Raw genomic sequence first — 25,997 nt, 5'->3', positions numbered from 1 at the left:
ATAAAATCTTTAAAAAATAAAAAATAAAATAAAACGTTCCTTTAAAGCCTAGAGAGATCTCTGCAGTGGTCTTCAAGAGACTAAGGATATGTGGTAGCCCTTCTTTACTGCTGCAGTGTTGATAATTTAAATGAAAAAATCAAAGCTATATGTAGAAATCCTTTTGGAACTTCCTTTTGTCTTTACTTCCTCCAACCCCAAAGTATACAATCAACTGCCCCTCACAATCCCAGGTCCTGTCCCCGTGTTTTAATAAAACCACCATTTTGCACCAAAAAAGAAAAAAAGTCAAAGCTGTTCTTTTTATACTTAAAGCCACTACAATATTCCTAAGACTGCTTCTGTCAATGAATTTCTATGGTGGGGAGAAGAGAAAAAAATTCACACATTATTAGGTAACAGGAAAAAAAAAGAAGGCAACTTCAAATAGGGCCTTGGTAGGAAAGACAATCCACAAGTGCCAACCAGCTCCAGGGCTGTGAAGATCCCAGGGGAGCCATCACATTTCAATTACCATCACTAACATTACTTATTATTTGGCCTGCTCCAGTCTCTAAGGAAGGCAGCTTGTGATGACAATACCCAGCCTCTTCTTGTAAAACAATTCATTAGGCAAAGCAGAACAGCTGGGGCAGCCACGTGCTAGTTCTTAAAACACCACCCCACTGGGACCTCTGGCCCAGATTTCTCTTTTGGTGAAGGACAGCCACCACCCCTGTGACAGCTGTAGAGTCCTCCAGGGACACTTCAGGTTTAATCAGTACTTCCTGCACTGGAGAGAGCCATTTGATTTCTAACATAAACTAATGGCACTCCTGCTTTCAGCAGGTTACACCAGACATCAGATAAGAGGCTTTACGGCATTTTTATCTTGTTCTAATGCTCCTGAGTTAATGAGGCAGCAAAGATATTGTCATAGAGCCCCGGTGTAGCTATATTATCCAATAAACAGACTCTTTCCAAGACAGGTTTAATATGGATCGAGGAGGTAAAGAAGGCTGGCTTAATATTGATCCTATTGAAAGGATGAGAATCCAGTCACCAGAAGTAGGGCAAAATCACACCCATTCTGCAGTAGACAAAGTGCTATAAGGAAAGTAAGAAGTCATCTTTAAATATTAAGTAAAATGCTGCGGGGTTTTTTTGTTTTTGTTTTATCATTTTAAGCAGCATAAACCTAAAAGATGTATATGACATTTTGGATTGTTTTAAAAAAATGCTTCTAGGGACACCTGGGTGGCTCAGTTGGTTAAGCGACTGCCTTCGGCTCAGGTCATGATTCTGGAGTCCTAGGATCGAGTCCCACATTGGGCTCCCTGCTCGGCTGGGAGTCTGCTTCTCCCTCTGACCCTCCCCCCTTCTCATGCTCTCTCTCTCTCTCTCTCAAATAAATAAATAAAAATCTTAAAAAAAAAAATGCTTCTAAATGAATCTATTTTCATGTATTTTGCTGAAAAGTATTCTTAGGGGCTAGTTTTTGTTAAAACTAGCAATAAAATCATTATAAAATTAGCTTATTATATTAATAATATATAATTAGTTATATATTATATATTAATAAAAGATTAAAGTTTTTTACTGGCTATAAAGCAAATTTGATTATGTTAAACAATGAAGACTGCCTTTAACTTCCAAATATGTCCAGAGCCTACATCATATTGGGCTTCAGAAATAATTCAGCCATTGATTCAATAACACTGATATCCTATTATAATGAAGGCTATATGAGATACAGTGAAAATAAAAATCAGCCCTTGGATTCACTGTCATTAGTCCAGGCTAGCTGCATAAAAGAAAATTTTACTAAAATCTTTTTTAAAAAAATCTCTTAGGATCTGCTTTGATAAATATACAGAAATCAGAGAACCAAGTGTTTTTACTTCATAACTAGAAATATCTACTCAGAACCTGCAAGTAGATATACATATTAATAAGCTGACCATAAAAAAGGGTCAATTATTAAAAGCTGACCATTTAAAAAAATTTTTTTAAAGATTTTACTTATTTATTTGAGAGAGAGAGAGAGAAAGAGCATGAGAGGGGAGAGGGTCAGAGGGAGAAGCAGGCTCCCCGCTGAGCCAGGAGCCCAATGTGGGACTCGATCCCAGGACTCTGGGATTATGACCTGAGCCGAAGGCAGTCGCTTAACCAACTGAGCCACCCAGGCGCCCCAAAAAGCTGACCATTTTTGAGTGGTTTGCCCTCTAAAGATTTTTTTTAAAAGCTGAGATTTTACTTCCTTGGAAAAATAGCTCCCACCCCTTAAAAAAAGGTCTGCAAGATCTCTTAAAAGGACTCACTGGTTATGCACTTACTGACTTTTGGAATACCCAACATATCATATGGTAAAGAAAATCAATCCCTAACTTTTGTTTATAATTCACACAACATAATAAAATATAAGAATGAAGTCTAATTCACAGATTAACAACCATTCATGCACCTCTAAAATCAGTAATTCTGAGCTTTCTCAACATAACTATCACCTTACATTTCTCAAATCTTTTTTTTTTTTAAAGATTTTATTTATTCATTTGAGAGAGAGAGAAAGAGAGCACAAACAGGGGGAAAGGCAGAAGCAGACTCCCGGCTGAGCTGGGAGCCCGACATAGGATCCCAGCACCTGGAAATCCCAGCACCATCTCGATCCCAGGACCTGGAGATTATGACCTAAGCTGAAGGCAGACGCTTAACCATCTGAGCCACCCAGGCACCCCACATTCTTCTACTTCTACTGACCTATCATTGCTCTTTGCACAGGTCTCCTGTTACCTGTGGAAGAGAATATTGATTGCTTATCCCAATACCTATTATCCCCCTTCTTATTATTAACAAAACCCCTAATTTTTAGCCAGCAAAATTACAGCCCAGAATAAAAGATGACATTCTTTTGCAGCTGGGTTGGTCCAGATGACGAAGTTCTATGGCACTTCTAGGAAGCTGCTTAAAGGAAAATAAGTCAGCTGTGTGGGGAGCCCCAACCCCCTTCGCCCTTCTTCCTTTCCACCTTCTCTTGGCCTATACCTCTGGCCTGACGACTAGAGCACTAGTAGTCATCTTGCACTATGAGGTACCCTTTAGGATGGAAGCCACTAAGAAAGTGGAGTGGAAAGGGGCACCTGGGTGGCTCAGTTGGTTAAGCGACTGCCTTCAGCTCGGGTCGTGATCCTGGAGTCCCGGGATCGAGTCCCACATCGGGCTCCCTGCTCAGCAGGGGGTCTGCTTCTCCCTCTGACCCTCCCCCCTCTCATGCTCTCTATCTCATTCTCTCTCTCTCAAATAAATACATAAAATCTTAAAAAAAAAAAAAGTGGAGTGGAAAGAAAGAAGTCTTAGTCCTTGATGACACTGTGATGTGTACTACCTATCTACCTCCAGCCTTCCTCTGTGTGGAAAAAAAAGAGTTCTACTCTGTGTAAGCCACAATTATTTTGGATTCTTGTTACATATAGTTGAACCTCATCCTAACTAACAGACTTGATATCCACAATCTTTTAGCCTATAATACTGATAGATTTCAAAGATGCCTTAATACTTTGTACCCCACTTCCACCCTAAATTGTATTCTCCTGGTCACAGGGGCTTAACCTCTTAAAATCATTTTGATTCTTGTGTCCTTCCAGTCTGTTACAATTTTGTATCTATTTTTCCCTCCAAAGATCTCTCAACTGTCCTCTCTTTTGCATTCACACTGTCCTATCTAGCACAAGCAGCACTGCATTCTTGGACTGCAAGAGCTCCTAGCTAGTCTCTCGGACCCATCACCACACCCTTCAATTCTCCCTGGAGGTAGCTATCAGGCTTCTGAAAATGATTCCTCAGCCTGGTCCTTCAGGCCTTCCATAATTTAGCTCCTCCTCATTTTTATTTTTATTTATTTATTTTTTAAGATTTTATTTATTTATTTATTTGGCAGAGACACAGCGAGAGAGGGAACACAAGCAGGGGGAGTGGTAGAGGGAGAAGCAGGCTTCCCGCTAAGCAGAGAGCCCGAGGCGGGGCTCGATCCCAGGACCCTGGGATAATAACCTGAGCTGAAGGCAGACGCTTAACGACTGAGCCTTCAGGCACCCCCCTCCTCTTTTTTAAAACCGTGCTTTCATACTCTAACCAATCCATACTCAAAAACTGCTTCTAGTCTGAAGTGTCTTCTTTCCTCCCATATGCAAATATTAACCATCAAGTCCTACTTCAAGTTTCATCTCTTTCAAAAGGTGTTCCCCAGATTCTTTACCTCATTTTTTCCTCTTGAGGAATTTGTAGAACCCATGGTCAGAGAGGGAAGCATGGTGTGAGATGAACATGGTGTGAGAAAGGCCAGATCGTGCAGGCAATAAGGCCAAGTTAAAGATTTCTTATTTTTTCCTAAGAGCAATGAGAAGCCATTGATGGATTTTAAGAAAGGAATGAAGACACATGTCAAATGTGTTTCAAAAATATTACACTGACTGCAGAGTAGAGCAGTTATTGGAGAGAGATCAATTCTACAGCTAATTTGGTTAGAAGGGGAGAATACCAGAAACAGATTAAAGAAGCCTGATAAAGCAGGCTTGTTGTAGAGGGAGAATTTGAAACTCAATATTCTAATGGAAAATGATAGTCATTTGAGTAAATATATGTTCACCATAGGAAAAAACTGGTAAATATTTATTAAAAGAGCTGGTGTGCAGAATTTAGTACTAAATGTTCTCCTATCAAGAATGTACTGACATGGTTAAGCATCTGCCTTTGGCTCAGGTCATGATCCTGGGGTCGATCCCCGCATTGGGCTCCCCTCTCAGCAGGGAGTCTGCTTCTTCCTCTCCCTCTGACCTCATAAATAAAAAATCATAAAAAAAAAATGTATGGACATTTGCAATGCTTGAATCTTGACCGGATCTGGTTTAAAAAAAAAAAGAAGCAGGTTGCCTCAATCAGGTAAGTGACCTACTCTTGATTTCAGCTCAGGTCATGATCTCAGGGGTCATGGGATCAAACCCCACATCAGGCTCCGCACTGAATTTAGAGTCTGCTTGCCCCTCTCCTTTTGCTCCTCCCCTGCTCACTCATTCTCTCTCTCTCTCAAATAAATAAATACATACATACATACATAAAATCTTTTAAAAAAAAGCTACACAAGATTTTTAGGGACAATTGAGGAATTTTGAATGTGAAAGGATACTAGATATATTGCAATTATTGTTAATGTTTCTTGGACAAAATAGTTATAGTATTATTGGGGCACCTGGGTGGCTCAGTTGGTTAAGTGTCTGCCTTCAGCTCTGGTCATGATCTTGGGGTCCTGGGATTGAGCCCCATGTCAGGCTCCCCACTCAGCAGGGAGTCTGCTTCTCCCTCTTCCCTCTGCCTCTCTCCCCCCATCCCTTGCTCCTGTGCTCTCTCTCCCCCAAATCAATAAATAAATAATCTTTTAAAAAAATAGTTATAGTATTGGGCGCCCAGGTGGCTCAGTTGGTTAAGCGTCTGCCTTTGGCTCAGGTGATCCCAGGGTCCCGGGATCGAGTCCCGCGTCAGGCTGCCCACTGAGCAGGGAGTCTGTTTCTCCCTCTGCCGCTGCCTGCCGCTCTGCCTATTTGTGCTCTCTATCTCTCTGTCAAATAAATAAATAAAATCTTTAAAAAAAAATAGTTATAGTATTATTATACAGGAAACTGTCCTAATTCTTAGGAGATGTGTTCTTAAGTATTTAGGGGTAAAGTGCCTGATGCATGAAACTTCCAAATAGTTCAAGGAGAAATAAATAAATATTTAAAAATACATACACACTATTTGCACATGTATATAAATACATATATACATATACATATGTGTGGTGGTGGGAGGCTCACTGGGTATTTAAAATGTGTTTTCATAAAAAGAATTATAGGAGGAAAAAAAGATTTAATGGCATTACTTCAGTTAGTGAAGAGAAGCTTCTCTCTTTACCTATTTGTGGCATTAATATTCTTTACTTGAAAATCTGAAACTATTTTCAATCTATACTGAGCCAAGGAAGTCTGGGATCTTAAAAAGTAAAACACCACTTGAGGATTTTCACCCAAGAATGATCCTTTCTACAAGCAGTTAACAGATCAATACTTCAGCCCTCCCTTTAGTTTCAAGCCTGGCTACTCTCGGATTCCATTCTCAGCCTGATTGAGGAGAGTGAGGAAGAACTGCCTGTTGTTTTTTAATCTGGAGACATGTTCTGGAATCATTCTCCAGTGCCTACGTTTATTAACCCTTTAATACAAAGTTATCAATTCCTGCTGTGGAGCCATTCCAGCAAATAGCAGGTACACAAATTTACATTCAAATAATGTTTTATTGTGTTGCTCTTTTCTTAATGCTATTATCCTCCAACACTGAGACTGTTAGCTAATTATACCCTTGTTTTTGCTGAATTTGACAGCTTACGGCAGCAGAAACAGAAGCGGACAACCATAAACTATTTTCCCTCCAACCAGAAGAAAAGTGCTTCCCTTGCAAAGCTAGAATGCTATACTCTCCGCACCTCCAAAACTATTTTCTGGGAGGGGATAATCATAGTAATAACAAGCCTTTCAACCTGAGCAATCAGAAGGCTTATTTCTATACTCAGACCAAGACATCTCATTCTTTTGACTGAGGAGGCATATAGATGAAACGTCTTAACCTAGTCCAGACTTGTGCAAACCAGACTGTATAAAATGGATAAAAGACAAAAGAAAAAAACGAAGGTCTATATCAAATGGATGCTGAGCACTTCCAATATGACATTCATTAAAGAAAACTTTTTAAGTTCATAAAACCACAGATAATTTCACATTTCATTTTAGCCACATTTTCCCCTAGCCATACTTTTCACCGCAGCTTCTGGAAAGAAGCCAACAATTTTGTATCATATCATCTCCTTTAATCTTCCCTCTCCCATCTACTGGTAGAAAGATGGCAAAAAGAATGCAAGCAGAAGAAGGAAGAGAAGTTAAAGGTACGGAAAAATCAACTAGATAACTCTCCATATTACTTAGGTGTGTGGGCTGACTGAGGGTTGAGATTCATGCTGCATCTTAGCCTCGCTTTGTTAAACTGTACTGCCACCTACTATTCTTTTATTTTTTTTTATTTTTTTATTTTTTAAAGATTTTATTTATTTATTTGACAGAGAGATAGAAGAGCACAAGCAGAGGGAGTGGCAGAGGGAGAGGGAGAAGCAGGCTCTGCACTGAGCAGGGAACCCGATGCGGGACTCGATCCCAGGACCCTGAGATCATGACCTGAGCCGAAGGCAGACACTTAACCATCTGAGCCACCCAGGCGCCCCACCTACTATTCTTTTAAACTGCCCTGCATAAGGTTCATGGTATGCAAGGACAGTTCTGATTCTTGAGGGATGTGCTCCAATACCATATGTACTAGAAGAAAAATATGTGTGTTTGCTTCTCCATCTATTTTTAAAGGCCTTCTCTTTGGTTTCTTTCACAATTGCTCTAAGAAAATACCAGAGAGGGGCGCCTGGGTGGCTCAGTCGGTTAAGCGGCTGCCTTCGGCTCAGGTCATGATCCCAGCGTCCTGGGATCGAGCCCCGCATCGGGCTTCCTGCTCAGCGGGGAGCCTGCTTCTCTCTCTCCCTCTGCCTCTGCTTGTGTTCCTGCTCTTGCTATCTCTCTGTCGAATAAATAAATAAAATCTTTAAAAAAAAAAAATACCAGAGAAATCCTGAAGGGCCTTTAAAGATGGAATATTAAGAATTTCTCTATGATTTAAGACTTCCTTTCTCATGGCAAATGGTTGAGGGCACCCCACTTCAAGCAATCAGCAAAGAGCCACTAATAGCTGAGAATTAAGACATGGCTGATGGAATTATCAAAACTCTCTCTGGCCCCACTTGAGGAATGAGTGTTCTGAAAGAGAAATCCTGTGTGTGTGTTTTTTTAAAGATTTTATTTATTTATTTGATAGAGAAAGACACAGCGAGAGAAGGAACACAAGCAGGGGGAGTGGGAGAGGGAGAAGCAGGCTTCCCACTGAGCAGGGAGCCCAATGTGGGGCTCGATCCCAGGACCCTGGAACCATGACCTGAGCCGAAGCCAGATGCTTAACGACTGAGCCACCCAGGCGCCCTGAGAAATCCTGTGTTTTAATTCTAAGTAAAGGAAAATAGAAAGATGAAAGCTTAGTTTTTTTTTTTTTAAAGACTTTATTTATTTATTTGAGAGAGAGAGAATGAGATAGAGAGCATGAGAGGGGGGAGGGTCAGAGAGAGAGGCAGACTCCCCGCTGAGCAGGGAGCCAGACGTGGGACTCGATCCCGAGACTCCAGGATCATGACCCGAGCCGAAGGCAGTCGCTCAACCAACTGAGCCACCCAGGCGCCCCGAAAGATGAAAGCTTAATTATCAACAGTGACAGAAAATGGGAAGTCATCTTAAAGGCGATACATAACAAGAAGTTAAAAGAGATTCTTTTCTTCATATCTACTATCTCAATCAAGTTGCATTTCACTTAGGAAGCGAACGTTGTCCATGTTCTATTTCCCATACAGTTATCCAACACAATGTCGTCTGACTTTAAACAAACAAGAGAGGCCAAGGTCCAGTATCAATTCCTATCCCACCATTCCTACCTCATCTCCCAGCAAGTTAATGCAAATCAAAGCAAGCACTTCAGTGCGGCTGGTAGTGAAGCCTGTTCCTTTCCCAAGAGAGGCCTGTAAAACAGGACAGTCACTGACAGCAGTACAATTACTGACACAGATACAGACTTTATGGACATGTTTATCTCTGCTGTAAATCCATACTCTCTCTCCACTCCGATTCACGAGTCATAAAGAAATTGCAGATAATGAAAAAGTTGGGGAAATTTACAGCATGTCGGAAACCTCAGACAGCCAGAAGAAATTAAAGAGCTGACTAGGGATAAATCACATAGGTACAATTAAAATTTCCCGCATACCTCCTTCATTTCCAAACTGAGGCACAATCCAATGGAGCTGATGAAAAGTTGAGGTCATGACTCCTCAGGCTGTAATCATTTCTTAACTAACTGCAGGTTAAAAATTAGCCAATTCACAGGTCGTGTGTAAATGCTGATTTCTTGCTGCTACCTTGATTTCCTTCACTCTCTACTAGAAGAACCCACAGAGGAGGGTTCTTCTTCCCCAATAAATAACCATTCTGAAGGTTTCATTTGATCTCTTTTCAACGTTCCGAAGGAGATTTTAAAGACTGTTATGTTTGATACTAGAATAAGAATTACTTCTGGTGATACTTGTTTTTCAGGAGTGGACTGAGCTAATGGTCCCTACTCTTTTTTTTTTTTTTTTTAAGATTTTATTTATTTATTTGAGAGAGAGAGCATGAGATAGAGAGAGCATGAGAGGGGGGGAGGGTCAGAGGGAGAAGCAGACTCCCCGCCGAGCAGGGAGCCCGATGTGGGACTCGATCCTGGGACTCCAGGATCATGACCTGAGCCGAAGGCAGTCGCCCAACCGACTGAGCCACCCAGACGCCCCTAATGGTCCCTACTCTTAAGTAACCATCTCGGCATTAGCAGAAATGTGGTATGGCTAAACCTACCACTGCCTGAAACCATTCAACTTTGATTTTTTACATTCTTCCAGTCACAAAGGCTGCAGGAGGGGAGGAAAAAACAAAAAAGGCAAAATGAAACAAAACCCCCAGAATCTATAAGTGCTAATTAATGTGTAACCCTTGTGCCAATAAAATAAATTAGAAAAATACCAAAGAAATAATGTCTATTTCTTAAATAATGAGACTTAACAGAGCCCCATGATTAAAGGCTAGAATAATGTGAGTTAATTGTTGGCCCCCCTATTCTATAAGCCTATAAAATCGTCTGTAAAGGGAAAAAAAAGGAAGATTCTATCACATGCTACACTCTTTCATTTTCCCCAACTTAGATGAAACTAGCAGGTTTAAGAAACATCAACCTAAACATTTATAAGATCTCTCTGGAAAGCAGAAATGCAGAACACATATTTTTACCAACTAACATCTACATAACTGAAGCAAACCAACAGTGTCAGCAAAGTTATACACAAGTCAATACTAATCTCTGTACATCTCTGTAGGATGAAGCTTCAACCAAATTAGCTCAAATATGATTTTGAAATTCTGAGACCTGTTAAGAAATGAAAGTTAGCAGGGTTTGTTTTTTGTTTTTTTGAGATATGGAGGATGTAACTGACATGGTTTCGATTTTGTTCCTATTGACCCCTTGATGATTTCAGGTCCATTTTACACTTCAGAGAATCCACATGTCATTTTCATTTTATATGTTAAGATTTTACTCCCTATGGAATAAACATGGTTCTAAGGAAATACTGAGAGTTTCAATCCAGACATCTCTACCATAATAAACTTAGGTTATATCTAACTCATGGATTTCAAATCTATTCACCCATAAGCCATAAGACATGGTCTCTGGTCTGTTTTTGCTTATTTTTTTAAAGATTTATTTATTTGAGAGAGAGAGAGAACACGCAGAGAGAAGCACAAGGTGAGGGAGACAGAAACTTTAGCCAACTCCTTGCTGAACTCAGAGCCAAGGTGGAGCTTGATCTCAAGAACCTGAGATCATGACCGGAGCCGAAACAAAAAGTCGGATCCTTAACAGACTGAGCCACCCAGGGGCCCCTGATCTGTTTCTGCTTTTTTTTTTTTTCTTTGTTGTTTTTTTTTTTGTTGTTGTTGTTTTTTAAAGATTTTATTTATTTATTTGAGAGAGAGAGAGAATGAGAGACAGAGAGCATGAGAGGGAGGAGGGTCAGAGGGAAAAGCAGACTCCCTGCCAAGCAGGGAGCCCGATGCGGGACTCGATCCCGGGACTCCAGGATCATGACCTGAGCCGAAGGCAGTCGCTTAACCAACTGAGCCACGCAGGCGCCCCTGTTTCTGCTTATAATGAAAAGCTCCTTAAGCTTGGTGTCCAGTATCTTTTTTTTTTTTTAATTTTATAATTGTCCTCAGATTTTATTTTTATTTTTTTATTATGTTATGTTAGTCACCATACAGTACATCATTAATTTTTGATGTAGTGTTCCATGATTCATTGTTTGCATGTAATACCCAGTGCTCCATGCAATACATGCCCTCCTTAATACCCATCACCGGGCTAACCCATCCCCCCACCCCCTCCCCTCTAGAACCCTCAGTTTGTTTCTCGGAGTCCATAGTCTCTCATGGTTCGTCTCCTCCTCCAATTTCCCCCCCTTCATTTTTTTTTTTTTAAAGATTTTATTTATTTACTTGACAGAGAGAGACAGCAAGAGCAGGAGCACAAGCAGGGGGAGTGGGAGAGGGAGAAGCAGGCTTCCCGCCGAGCAGGGAGCCCAATGTGGGGCTCAATCCCAGGACCCTGGGGTCACCATCTGAGCCAAAGGCAGACGCTTAACGACTGAGCCACCCAGGCGCCCCTCCCCCCCTTCATTTTTCCCTTCCTTCTAATGTCCTCCATGCTATTCCTTATATTCCACAAATAAGTGAAACCATAATGATAATTGATTTTCTTTGTTTGACTTATTTCACTTAGCATAATCTCCTCAGTCCCATCCATGCTGATGTAGAAGTTGGGTATTCATCCTTTCTGATGGCTGAGTAATATTCCACTGTATATATGGACCACATCTTCTTTATCCATTCATCTGTTGAAGGGCATCTCGGCTCTTTCCAAAGTTTGCTATTGTGGACATTGCTGCTATGAACACTGGGGTGCATATGGACCTTCTTTTCACTACATCTGTGTCTTTGGGGTAAATAGCCAGTAGTGCAATTGCTGGATCATAGGGTAGCTCTATTTTTAATTTTTTTAGGATCCTCCACACTGTTTTCCAAAGTGGCTGTACCAACTTGCATTCCCACCAACAATGCAAGAGGGTTCCCCTTTCTCCACATCCTCACCAACACTTGTTGTTTCCTGTCTTGTTAATTTTTGCCATTCTAACTGGCGGGAGGTGGTATCTCAGTGTGGTTTTGATTTGAATTTCCCTGATGGCTAATGATGAACATTTTTCCATATGTCTGTTAGCCATTTGTATGTCTTCTTTTGACAAGTGTCTTTTCATGTCTTCTGCCCATTTTTTCACTTGATTATTTGTTTTTTGGGAGTTGAGAAGTTCTTTATAGATCTCAGATATCAAGCCCTTTGTTGTAGTGTCATTTGCAAAAATCTTCTCCCATTCCATAGGTTTCCTCTTTGTTTTGTTGACTGTTTCCTTTGCTGTGCGGAAGCTTTTTATCTTGATGAAGTCCCGAAAGTTCATTTTCACTTTTGTTTCCCTAGCCTTTGGAGATGTGTCTTGAAAGAAGTTGCTGTGGCCGATGTCGAAGAGGTTACTGCCGGGGCGCCTGGGTGGCTCAGCCATTAAGCGTCTGCCTTCGGCTCAGGTCATGATCCCAGGGTCCTGGGATCGAGCCCCACATCGGGCTCCCTGCTCTGTGGGAAGCCTGCTTCTCCCTCTCCCACTCCCCCTGCTTGTGTTTCCTCTCTTGCTGTGTCTCTCTCTGTCAAATAAATAAAATCTTAAAAAAAAAAAAAATGGTTACTGTGTATGTTCTCCTAGGATTTTGATGGATTCCTGTCTCACACTGAGGTCTTTCATCCATTTTGAGTTTATCTTTGTGTGTGGTGTAAGAGAATGGTCAAGTTTCATTCTTCTCTATATAGCTGTCCAATTTTCCCAGCACCATTTATTGAAGAGACTGTCTTTTTTCCATTGCATATTTTTTCCTGCTTTGTCGAAGATTATTTGACCATGGAGTTGGGGGTCCAAATCTGGGCTCTCTATTTTGTTCCATTGGTCTATGTGTCTGTTTTTGTTTTTTTTTTTAAGATTTTATTTATTTTTTTGACAGAGAGAGACATAGCGAGAGCAGGAACACAAGCAGGGGGAGTGGGAGAGGGAGAAGCAGGCCTCCCGCAGAGCAGGGAGCCCGACGCGGGACTCGATCCCAGGATCCTGAGATCACGACCTGAGCCGAAGGCAGACGCTTAACGACTGAGCCACCCAGGCGCCCCTATGTGTCTTTATGTCTCTTCGCAGATGACATGATACTTTATGTGGAAAACCCAAAAGACTCCACCCCCAAACTACTAGAACTCATACAGCAATTCAGTAATGGACAGGTTACAAAAACAAAGCACAGAAATCAGTTGCTTTCTTATACACTAACAATGTAACTGTAGAAAGAGAAATTAGAAAATCGATTCCATTTACAATAGCACCAAAAATCATAAGATACCTTGGAATAAACCTAACCAAAGTGGTAAAGGATCTATACTCTAGGAACTACAGAACACTCATGAAAGAAATTGAAGAAGACAGAAAAAGATGGAAAAACATTCCATGCTCATGGATTAGAAGAATAAACATTGTTAAAATGCCTATGCTGCCCAGAGCAATCTATACTTTCAATGCCAACCCAATCAAAATACCAATGGCATTTTTCAAAGTGCTGGAACAAACAATCCTAAAATTTGTATGGAATCAGAAAAGGCCCCGAATCGCCAAGGAAATGTTGAAAAAGAAAAACAAAGCTGGGGGCATCACATTGCCTGATTTTAAGCTATATTACAAAGCTGTGAATACCAAGACAGCATGGTACTGGCACAAAAATAGACACATAGTCTAATCCAGCATCTAACAAGAACCGTTAAACAGAGGCAGTTTTTTTGTTTTGTTTTTTAAAGATTTATTCATTTATTTGAGAGAGAGAGAGAGCACAACCAGGGGGAGAGGCAGAGGGAGAGGGAGAAGCAGACTCCCTGCTGAACTGGGAGCCTGACGTGGGGCTCAATCCCAGGACCTGGAGATCATGACCTGAGTCAAAGGCAGATGCTTAATCATCTGAGCCACCCGGCGCCCCGAGAGGCAGTTTTATTTACAAGTTCTCAAGAGGCAAATCATGTTATCAAATGAATATTTAAGTGAAGTCAAGAAACATGTCTACTGTTACTACTCTATGAGGCAATGATACCCCTGGATTAAGCATCAGAAGACTTAAATTCCAGTCCAGGTTTGCAAGTAACTAGGTGTGTGCTGGGCAAATCAATGAAGCTCTCTGAACAGATGAACCTCTGTCACCTTATTTGTTCAAATGGAAGTACAACTGACCCTTGGACAACAGAAGTTTGAACTGCATGGGTCCACTTACTCATGGATATTTTTTGGCAAATACGGTACAGTACTGTAAATGTATTTTTGCTTCCTTATGATTTCCTTAATAACATTTTCTTTTCTCTGCTTACTTTATTGTAAGACTATAGTATTTAATATATGTAACATATAAAACATGTGCTAATCAACTGTTTATATTATTGGTAAGGTTTCAGGTCAAAAATTGGCCATTAGTAATTAAGTTTTGGGGGAGTCAAAAGTTCTATGAGGATTTTGCGCCTGCACGGGGGGGGGTGGGTTGGTGCCCCAACCTCTGCATTATTAAAGGGTCAACTATAGTAAAATAATAGTGAGAATTAAATGAGAAAACACACATAAGAAACACAGCAGGCTCAAAAATGTTACTTGCCTTTCCCTCTTCATGAGACATGATTCAGATGCCTGGTTCTGTCATTAATGAACTGTGTAGCTGTCCTTAGTCAAGTCACCTAATATCTTTAGGCCTCTGTTTGTGCATCTGTAACATTAGAGGGTTGGGATTCAATGATGTCTAAGATCCCCCTCCAGCTCCAGCATGCCATGATCACCGATTCTGTCCCTAAGTTGCTGGCTGACCATGGGAAAGTCATTTCATTTCTTTAGACCTGTTTCCTCACCTTTAAAAATGGGAAGCTGACCCAACAGAAAAGTAGACAAGGATTATAAGAGGAAATTCATGAAAGAGGAAAACATGTGGCCAATAAACACAACTTTATTAGCGATCAAAGAAACACATGTAAAAAATATTGAAACATAGTTTTTCTATAAAATGGGCAAGTATTAAAAAGTTTAACAATATCCAGGGTTGGCTAAGTTGGAGGAATACAGTGCTTTCATTGACCGTTCTCAGAAATATGATTTGGATAAGTGAAGTTACTTTGTCAATATGTGTAAAAACATTAAATGTGCCATTCACTTTGATCTCGCAAAGGATGCTCACTGCAGCATGATTTACTTTAGTGAAAACACTGGAAACAACCTGAATGTCCACTAAGAGAGAATTAACAAAATATACAATAAATAATCATATAATGGTATTCTGCAGTCATAAAACTAATGATTTGATTATGTTTTCATGGACACTGAAAGATGTCCACAACGAACTAAGTTGAAAAAGCAGGTTACAGAACAAGAATAGCATGATGCCATGCATGTAAAATTTATATTTATATGCATACGTGTGTGTATGTGTGTACGTACACGTGTATAATACCTCTTAGAGATGTTGGAAGAACGTTCACTAAAATGTTAAAAGTGACTACCATTTTGGGATGCTGTGATTTTGTTGGATTTTTGCTTTCTTTATATTTTCTATAATGAATATGTATTGTTTTATAATGGCAAAAAAATAAAGCTCATATTTAACTTTTAAAAATACACACTACTGGGGCACCTGAGTGGTCAGATGGTTGGGCGTCTGCCTTCGGCTCAGGTCATGATCCCAGGGTCTTGGGATTGAGCCCCACGTCCAGCTCCCTGCTTAGCGGGGAATCTGCATCTCCCTCTCCCTCTGCCTCTCCCCATGCTCATGTTCTCTATCTGTCTCAAATGAATAAATAAAAATCTTTCAAAAAAAAAATACACACTACAGGGGTGCCTGGGTGGCTCAGTCAGTTAAGCGTCTGCCTTCGCCTCAGGTCGTGATTCTGGGGTCCCAGGGAGTCTGCTTATCTCTCTCTCTCTGCTTCTCCCTCCTGTGCTCTCTAATAAATAAATAAAATCTTAAAAAAAAAAAATACACACTACAAAAAAAACCTCTGTGGCTTTAACAATTATTTTCAGTTAGATAAGCAATATCTCTTGTTCTTACAGTCCCTGGCGTCTAACCATGTATATAGCTACATCATTAGCACTATAATGTACTTGCTTTACTTAGACCTTTGCAAAGCACTTTACACATACCATTTCTCATCTCTCTACAATGCTATATGACCTTTTTTTTTTTTTTTTAAGATTTTCTTTATTTGACAGAACGAGAGAGCACAAGCAGGGGAACAGTAGATAGAGGGGGAGAAGCAGGCTCCCCGCCAAGCAGGGAGCCCGATGCGGGGCTCGATCCCAGGACCCTGGGATCATGACCTGAGCCGAAGGCAGACGCTTAACCATCTGAGCCACCCAGGTACCCCTATATGACCGTTTTTATTTTAAAACCAAGCAGGGCTTTTACATTTTAGAACTCGTTTTCCCCACGCTAGATGTTATTTTGAAAAGCATAAGAAACTGCAAACTAAGATCTTTTAGACCAGAAAACTGTCTACTTTTTAAATAAGTCACTGTGTAAATACAAACAAATCTTATTCTTGGTTATCCTCCAAATCTCAATTAGAAACACTCATGCATTTAGGAATTCCACGCTGACGCTAGGAATACACTTAAGATTGCCAGAACTGAGGAAAAGCACAAGTGTGGTACTTAAAGCACACTGGATGATGGGGGACAGGATCTGGGCTGATTATTTGTTGTAGGATGGCCTAGATAGGCAAAGAAGAAACCAGTGTAAGAATAAACAACATTTTTTGTTTTTTCTTTTAAGGGGGAGGGGCAGGGGAGGAGAAAGAATCTTAAGCAGGTTCCACGTCCAGCACAGAGCCCAACATGGGGCATGATCACACAACCCTGACATCATGACCTGAGCAGAAATCAAGAGTTGGACACTTAACTGACTAAGCCACCCAGGCACCCCAAGAATAAACAACTTAATTCCTAAATCATGTTGAAATTGAAAATTTTGGTTGCCATTCTACATTAAAAGCATATTTAATTACTTCTTCATTTTCTGGTATATTTATTCAATTTAAATTGGAGAGGCACAGAAAAGGAAACACTCTGATGCAACATACAGGCACTCTCTCATCTTTCCACCAGTGCACAGACCTGCATCATCATCTGTTTTCCCCATCCTCTGGTTATGAGACAGTAGCTCTCTCTTCCAACGTAAGGCCAGCACACTTGTGCTCTAAACCCTGGCCCCTCCTTCTCAGGAAGCTTACTTATACTTCACCCCTTTTCACCTGTGTCTCCCATCTCTGCCACCGGAATTTAAACATACATAAGTCTATTGTCTAATAGCAAACAACATACTTCGACTCCACTTCTCCCTCTAGCAACCACCCTCTCTCCCTCTTAACAGCTGAACTCTGTAAGCATTATCTACATTTCCTATCTTCCACTCATTCCTCACTGCATTTCAAACTGCCTCTACCACCTGACAAAACTCTCACTCATCCACACATTCAACTGCCTACAATGTCTCCAATTAACATCCAAAGCCAAACTCCATGTCAACAACCAAACTCTTCATCTTTCCTTACGAATCTGTTCCTCCTCCATTGTTTTTTTTTTTAAAGTTTGGTGAGGTATAATTCATATATGAACTGCACATACTTGAAATGTTCAGTGTGGGAAGTTTTGACGAATGTATTCACCACTACTGAGGCAAAACACTTCTGAGTCCTGTGAATCATGAGATTTTTGCAGGCTGGCTGGTGGGACCAAGCACTAGTACCGGCCTAAGGTGTCAGCCGCTGTTTCCCCCAATCCCTCCAGGTGGTACTCTCTTCGGCTTCAAGTAGTTTCCTCACATGAATGCACTGATAGATACTCAGCTGGAGCCTCTAAGAGGACCGTCTGCAGATCTCCAGGATTCTCTCTCTGTATAGCCTTCTCCTTTCTGGAACTCTGTCCTGTGAACGCCAGCTGCCTTGGTCTCTCCAGACTCTTAGCTCTGTTTCTTCAACTCAGGGAGTTTGCCAGTCTCTGCCTGGGATCCCCCTCCCTGTACCACAGCTTGAAAACTGTCAAAGCAATAAGCTGGGATAATCACAGGGCTCATCTCATTTACTACCTATCTCTCAGAGACCACTGTCTTTTGTTGCCTGCTATCAGTGTCCTAAAACCATTGTTTCATGTATTTTGTCATTTAAAAAAATTGTTCCAGGTGGGAAAGCGAATCTAGTCCCTGCTATTCCATCTCAGCCAAAAGCAGAAGGCTTTCCAATGTTCTTTACATGCCACTGATTTACATGATCAGGGGAGAAATCTGGGACTCATTGTTGACAACTCTGTCTCCTTTTCTCATGTTCCACAGTAAATCAATCAAGACTTTGTCCTAAATCACTCTCAAATTCAGTGATTTCCCTCCCTGGCCACTAGGCATCACTTCTAGGCATCACAGTCTTGGCTATTCCAATGACCTCCTACTTGGTATTCCTAGTTCCTCTCTTGCTGCCCTCCAAACCATTCTCTACGAGGCCAGATGCTGAATATTGCTCGCTTAAGCCCTTCAATGATTTCCCAGTGTTCTTTGGATAATGTCCAAAACCCAAGAAGTTTTACATGATCTAGCCTTTGTCTACCTCAGCAGTCACTGTCTGTTCCAGGTATATTAGCCTTCTTTCAGTTCTGCAAGGACACTATAATATTCCTTCCCACAACCAGAACTGCTATTTCTTCTAGAAAGCTCATTTCCCTTTCCTTCACTCAATTAACTCCAATTCATTCTTCATACTTAAGTATCTTTTTCTCAGAACGATCACTGCCCACTTGACCTCTGCCCCACATTGTACTTAAAACAATTTATCAGCAATTATTTGCATAATGCCTTTTCTACGAGAATGTTAGCTCCGTGACAGCAGAAACCATCTCTCTTATTTACTGCTAAGTCCTTGGTACCTAGCACAGTACCCTGAAAGTACACAATAAATATTTGCTGTATGAATGTGAGATAATAAAAAGTAAAGATATTGGTCTCTGCTCCTGGTTCCTGGCACAGAGCTCCTAAAACTCTTATAATTTCCTAAGTGGTAAGACGCCTAGGAGCATCTTTTGTTCTAATATTTAATCTTTGACCCTAGTTCCCGATACAGAGTTGCTAAATCCCTTGGAATCTCCTGGGTGACAGCAGTGTCTTTTGTTCTAATGAGGTGACTCTTGGTGGGTTCCTGGATGGGGGCTGCTCACCAGAAAGACCAAGCCATAATTAGAAGCTTGGGATTTTCATTCATACCACTCCCTCCTCCAGAGAGGGAAGAGGGGCTGGAAATGGAATTAATGATTGATCATGGCTATGTGATTAAAGCCTCCATTAAAATGAACAAAGTACAGGGTTCGGCGGGCTTCTGGGCTGGTAAACACGTGAAGGTGCTGGGAGAGTGGCTCAACTGGAGAAGGCACGGCAGCTCTGTGCCTTTTCCACATACCCTGCCCTACAAATCTCTTCTAGTTGGATGTACATCTGTATCCTTTATCATATTCTTTTATAATGAACTGGTAAACAGTAAGTAAACTTTTCCTGAGTTCTAGCAAATTAATCAAACCCAAGAAGGAGTCTGTGGGATCATCTGATTTATAGTCGATCAGTCACAGGCACAAGTGACAACCTGGACTTGCGACTGGTATCTGAAGTGGGAGGGAGGGGAGTCCTGTGGGACCAAGCCCATAACCTGTGGGATCTGACAGTATCTCCAGCAAGTCAGAATTTAGTTAAATTGTAGGACACCCCGCTGGTGTCACAGAATTGCTTGGTGTGAGGACAAAAAACCCATAGGTGGTGTCAGAAGTGTTGTGACAGTAGAGCATGCCAGCAGCGTTGAGAGTAAAAAGGAGAAACCCAGAAGGAGTAAGAGTTGGTTCTCCCTACACAATGAATACTGTATCTTAAAATAACAGAATTTTAATGCTACCAAGGATCTCAAGGGTCTTCTAGTCCAACAACTTTGTTCTTCAACTGAGGAAACTGATGCCCAAGGTCACTCAGCTAAATTAATGATAAAGGTGACAGTAGGCAATAATAAAATCTAAAATTTATTGATAGCTTACTAGGTGTCAAACACCATCCTATGCATTCTTCTTACTGAGGTGAAATTTTTAAGTGTACATTTCAATGGCATTTAGTATATTCACAAGATTGTGCAACCACCACTTATTTCAAATTCCAAAACATCTTCATCACCCCAAAAGAAATTCCTGTACCCATTAAAAGCAGTCACTCCCCATTTCTACCCCATCTTCTTTCCTTTCTCCTGATTGGCAACCACCAATCTGCTGTCTCTATGGGTTTATCCACCCAGGATGTCTCATATAAATGGAATCATAACATATGCGACATTTTTGTATCTGGCTTCCTTGTTAGTATAACGTTTTTGAGATTCATCCATGTTGTACTATGTATCGGTACTTCATTCATTTTTATGGCTGAATTATATCCCATTGTATGTATATACCATATTTTGCTTATCCATTCATCTGTTAATGGACATTTGGGTTGTTTCCACCTTTTGGCTAACATGAATAGTACTGATATGAACATACATGTGCAAGTATTTGAGTTCTTGTCTTCAATTCTTCTGGGTATATATCTAGTAGTGGAATTGCTGGGTCATGTGGTAACTCTATGTTTAACCTTTAGGGAACCACCAAACTTTCCCACAGTGGCAACATCATTTTACATTTCCAACAGCAATGTATGAGAGTTCTAATTTCACCACATCCTTGCTAACACTTGTTATTTTCGGTTTTTAAAAAACTATTATTATTATAGCCATATTAGTGGGTATGAAATGATATCGATACCATTGTGTCTATGATTTGCAATTCCCTAATGACTAATGATGTTCAGCATCTTTTTATGTACTTATTGGCCATTTGTATATCTTCTGTGGAGAAATGTCCATTCAAGTCCTTTGCCCATTTTTTAACTGGGTTGTTTGTCTTTTTGTTGTTGAGTTGTAAGCGTTCTTTATATATTGTAGATACTAGCCTCTTTTTTTTTTAAGATTTTATTTATTTATTTATTCGAGAGAGAGAGAGAGAGAGAGAGAAAAACAGCATGAGAGGGGAGAGGGTCAGAGGGAGAAGCAGGCTCTCCGCTGAGCTGGGAGCCTGATGTGGGACTTGATCCCAGGACTCCGGGATCATGACCTGAGCCGAAGGCAGTCGCTTAACCAACTGAGCCACCCAGGCGCCCTAGATACTAGCCTCTTATCAGATAAACGATTTGCAAAAGTTTTCTCCCATTCTGTGGGTTGTCATTTCACTTTCTCGATAATGTCCTTTGAAGCATAAATGTTTTTAACTTTAATGAAGTCCAATTTATCTATTTTTTATTTTGTTGCTTGCATTTTTTTGGTGTCATATGTAAGAATCTGTGGCCAGATCCAAGGTCATGAAGATTCATACTAGGCATTTTATAATCATCATCCAATTTAATCCTCTCAACAACCCAGTAAGATAGGTATTATTATTACCTCCATTTTATAGACAAGGAAAATGAGTCAGAGAGAGATAAGTTGTCAAGTTTAGTAAGTATTAGAATAAGTCTGTTCCCAATGACCAGGCTCTTAAAATTCCCAAGCCAGTTTTTCTCTCCATACTCACAACATGGCAGCTTGTTTTTCTGAAAGGGTAATGAGGGAGAACAAGACAGAAGTCATGGTCTTTTTGTAATTTAATCACAGAAGTAGCATTCCATCACTTCTGCTGTCACTAGATCTAGCCCACACTCAAGGGAATAATAAGATCATGCAAGGGCATAAATACCAGTAGCAGGGATCAGAGAGACCATCTCAGAATCTGCCTACCACACCAGAGTTCTGTTTTAACATCACACATCCTTCCTGGGTGATCTCTTTCTCACTGATTAGAACCTATAAGCTGATGATGTTCAAAACTCTATTTCCTGCCACTAGATCCATACATTTAACTATCTCCTGGGTAGATCCTCATAAATTGTCCACACATAGACTTACAACTGAATTGTCCTTTTTTTTTTTTTTAAGATTTTATTTATTTATTTGAGAGAGCACGCACGAGCACGAGCAGGGGGAGAGGCAGAGAGAGAGAGAAAGGGAGAAGCAGACTCTCCACTGAGCAGGGACCCCAACACAGGGCTCAATCCCAAGCCCCTGAGATCATGACCTGAGCCAAAACCAAGAGTCAGACACTTAGCCGACTGAGCCACCAGGCGCCCCAAATAGAGGTACTTCTTAAGCTATATTTTGAAAAAGCAATACCTACAAGCTGTTCACTACAATAAGATAGTATACCCTTCCAAAGCTTTCTTTAAACCAGACAAACTTAGGCTTTTCAACCAATCAAATACAGATATTAATTTCTTGGATCTGACCTCTTAAGAATTCTTTTTAAAAACAAACCTCATAGGGCACCTGGGTGGCTCAGTAGGTTAAGCATCTGCCTTCAGCTCAGGTCATGATCCCAGAGTTCTGGGATCAAGCCCTGTGTTGGGCTCCCTGCTCAGCGGGGAGTCTGCTTCTCCCCCCACCCCACAACTGATGCACGCTCTCGCTCTCAAATAAATAAATAAAATTTTTTTAAAAAAAAACACAACCCCCCCCCCCACAAAAACCTCACAAAATGTCCACAGTGATACCAATGATCAGACTACTCTCCCAGGGGACATGTTTGTAACCATGAAACAGGGACTTAAAGTCATTGCTCACATGTTTTACATTAGCTACAGTGTATTCATTTCTACAAAAGGTCAATGAACTGAAAAAAACTATGCTGGACAGTAAGCCACTAAAGATTGTGTACAGTGCTTCAGTGATTTCCTAAACCTTCGCAACAAAGATCCCCAAACAAGCTCTTTTTCCTCAGGCTTCTTCACAGCAATGCATTTCCTTTTTCACGCTGGTTTTTCTTTCTAGTTGACTGGGGAATTTGACACGGATTCATTTTCACAACATGTAGTTCCAATCCCCATGAAGTTACTTTTCTTTTTTTAATGTTTAAAACTGTTTCTCAAAAGAAACCTATCTAGTAGGCTCAACTGTTTCTAAAAATAATCCACTGCACAGGGTAGATTTCTCACTCAGGGTCAAACTGTAAGGTCTATAAGCACAGCATTTAGATAAGACATTAATAATCCAACTGAAATCAATGGCTCGAGTATAATTCCCTATGGTTTCCACAACCCACCCAAACAACTTTTCTCTATTCTTATAATTCTCCATTGCTTAGATCTGTTGTTTCCATTTTATATTACAAATTTACTCTATATTTCTTATACTACTAACCATAATGGTTTCCATACACATTCGAAAAGATGTCTTCTGCTTTTATAATTAAGTGATGCAAGTTTTAATTACTAATATGAGACTAAAATCTTCCTTATTCTTTCCTTTCCAATCCTAAAATAATTGTATGCATCAACTCGGCTATTAGTTCATTATGCAAGTTTTTTTGTCATATGGCGCCCAAGTTAGTCAACAAACAGTTAAAGATGCTTTGGTTTTCAAGGAAAGTGGTTTTCTAAGGATTTTCACATGACAAATGATAACACATTTAAAAATTCATCACTCAGTAAGGTTGTCAGAAAACTTACACATCAAATCAGGAAACCAGTGAGTTGCAGAAAACACACTCTCACTTTGACCGTTCGAATTTTTTCTATTATGTAACCAATAATAATATTCTGATATCCCCACGAGGGAGAAGAAGTGGGGGAAGAAAAGAATTCAGCCAGCCCAAGTCACATATCTAGTAATTTAATATTTATTCCTAAGATACTACAGCTTTGACATCATAACCCAAACTAAAATGACAGGGGTGGCATTAACAAAAAGGGAAAATACTGCTAAAATGAACTACACTAAAATTCACAACTTCTGTTTAAATTGGAGAAATCTGAATATGGATTGTATGTCAGACAACTGTATTGTATCATGTTAAATTTCTTGAGTGTGTTAAAATTATACTGTAGATATGTAGGAGAATGTCTTCATTCTTTAAAAATAATGCTAAAGTATTTATGAAGTGTCATGGTTTCTGTAGCTAGCTCTCAAATAGTTCAAGAATAAAACAATAAACTTAAAATTATATGTGGAATGATAAAGCAAATGTGACAAATGTTAACAATTTGTGAACAGGTGAAGGCTATATAAGTATTGTACTATTCTTGAACTTTTTTTTAACATGTTATTTATTTATTTGTGAGAGGGAGAAAGAGCACACATGAGAGAGCACATACGTAGGCAGAGCAGCAGGCAGAGGGAGAGGGAGAAGCAGGCTCCCCGCTGAGCAGGGAGCCCGACACAGGGCTCAATCCCAGGACCCTGGGATCATGCCCTGAGCGGAAGGCAGATGCTTCACCAACTGAGCCACCCAGGCGCCCCTATTCTTGAAACATTTTAAAGAGATTTGAAACTTAACAAAACACAAAGTTGGGGGGAAAAAACAAACTGGTTCATTAACATATACCATTAAGAAAATCAAAAGGCAAGCCATAGGGGGGGATAAGATACTTACAATTTATATAACTGACAAAGAATGCATATCTGGGGGGGCACATAGGTAGCTCGGTCATTAAGTGTCTGCCTTCAGCTCAGGTCATGATCCCAGGGTCCTGTGACTGAGCCCCACATCAGGTTCCCTGCTCCGCGGGAAGCCTGCTTCTCTCTCTCCCACTCCCTCTGCTTGTGCTCCTGCTCCCACTCTCTCTCTGTCAAATAAACAAATAAAATCTTAAAAAAAAAAAAAAGAATGCATATCTGGATTATGTTAACAACATTTGCAAATCAATTACTAAAAAATTGACAATCCAATTTTTTTTAAAGATTTTATTTATTTATTTGACACACAGAGAGACAGAGAACACAAGCAGGGGGGAGTGGCAGGAAGAGGGAGAGGGAGAAGCAGGCTCCCCGCCGAGCAGGGAGCCCAACGTGGGACTCCATCCCAGGACCCTGGAATCATGACCCGAGCCGAAGGCAGACGCCCAACCAACTGAGCCACCCATGCATCCCGACAATCCAATTTTTAAAGATGGGCAAGAGATATGATAAACACTTCACAAAAGATGTTATCCAAATGGCCAATGAACATATGAAAAGGTGCTCAACCTCATCAGTCATTAGGAAAATGGAAATTAAAACTACACTGGGATACCATTCTAACTATTACAATGGTTAGAATGAATGAATGAATGAATGAATTTATTTATTTTACAATGGCTAGAATTTAAAAGACTGGGGTGCCTGGGTGGCTCAGATGATTAAGCATCTGCCTTCGGCTCAGGTCATGATCCCAGGGTCCTGGGATCCAGCCCCACATCGGGCGCCTGGCTCAGCAGGGAGCCTGCTTCTCCCTCTCCCTCTCTCCCTGCTCATGCTCTCTCTCTTTCTATCTCTGTGTCTCAAATGAATAAATAAAATCTTAAAAAAAAAAAAAAAGAATTTAAAAGACTGAGAATATGTCTGTTAGTAAGGACTTGGAGTAACTGGGTGCCTGGGTGGCTCAGTCGGTTAAGCGTCTGCCTTCAGCTCAGGTCATGATTCCAGGGTCCTGGGTCGCTGCTCAGTGGGAAGCCTGCTTCTCCCTCTCCCTCTGCCTGTTGCTCCCCCTGCTTGTGCTCGCTCTCTCTGTCAAATAAATAAATAAATAAAATCTTTATAAAAAAAAAAGGACTTGAAGCAACTGAAATTGCCAAAGGGCTTGTAAATTGGTATAACCACTTTGGAAAACTATTTGGAAATAGTATCTATTAAAATTAAACATATATATACACCCATAACCCAGCAATTCTACTCCTAGTTATACATAAAACAAAAATACATATGCCAAAAAAATACATATACCATGAATGCTCAGAGTATTTATTTATAATTACCAAACCTGGAAACAATTCAAATGTTCACGATTGGCAGAATGAAAAAATTGTGTTGTGTTCCTGCAATAGTATACTACATAGTGATGAAAATAAACAGATGACTGCTAAACACAATGGATGGATATCATAATCAAAATGTTGAACAAGGGCGCCTGAGTGGCTCAGTTGTTAAGCATCTGCCTTCGGCTCGGGTCGTGATCCCAGGGTCCTGGGATCTAGCCCTGCATTGGGCTCCCTGCT

The 25,997-nt window shown here is 40.5% G+C and overlaps 1 protein-coding gene across 17 annotated transcripts in view; it reads right to left on the bottom strand.

Annotated features, from left to right (window-relative positions):
* The window catches only part of LIN52 (lin-52 DREAM MuvB core complex component), a 135,366-nt gene that overhangs the window by 80,541 nt on the left and 28,828 nt on the right, over window positions 1–25,997 (bottom strand). For 2 of the 17 annotated variants that reach the window (XM_064571337.1, XM_064571339.1), the window contains exon 6: window positions 8,585–8,668. The exons of 10 other annotated variants lie outside the window; for them this stretch is intronic. In XM_064571337.1, coding sequence (XP_064427407.1) covers window positions 8,585–8,668 — 84 coding nt within the window. Of the gene's footprint in view, window positions 1–8,584; window positions 8,669–13,437; window positions 24,591–24,627; window positions 25,510–25,997 lie in introns of those variants that run through there. 5 more of the 17 variants (XM_064571343.1, XM_045901223.3, XR_010405263.1 and 2 more) reach the window with 4 other exon arrangements.

The sequence above is a fragment of the Mirounga angustirostris genome, unplaced genomic scaffold (genome assembly GCF_029215605.1).
Source record: "Mirounga angustirostris isolate CCGP_5_RB_7025 unplaced genomic scaffold, mMirAng1.0.hap1 SCAF_9, whole genome shotgun sequence".
NCBI lineage: Eukaryota > Metazoa > Chordata > Mammalia > Carnivora > Phocidae > Mirounga > Mirounga angustirostris.
The sequence above is the reverse complement of the archived record's forward strand: the minus strand, read 5'-3'. Positions and strand labels throughout refer to the sequence as shown.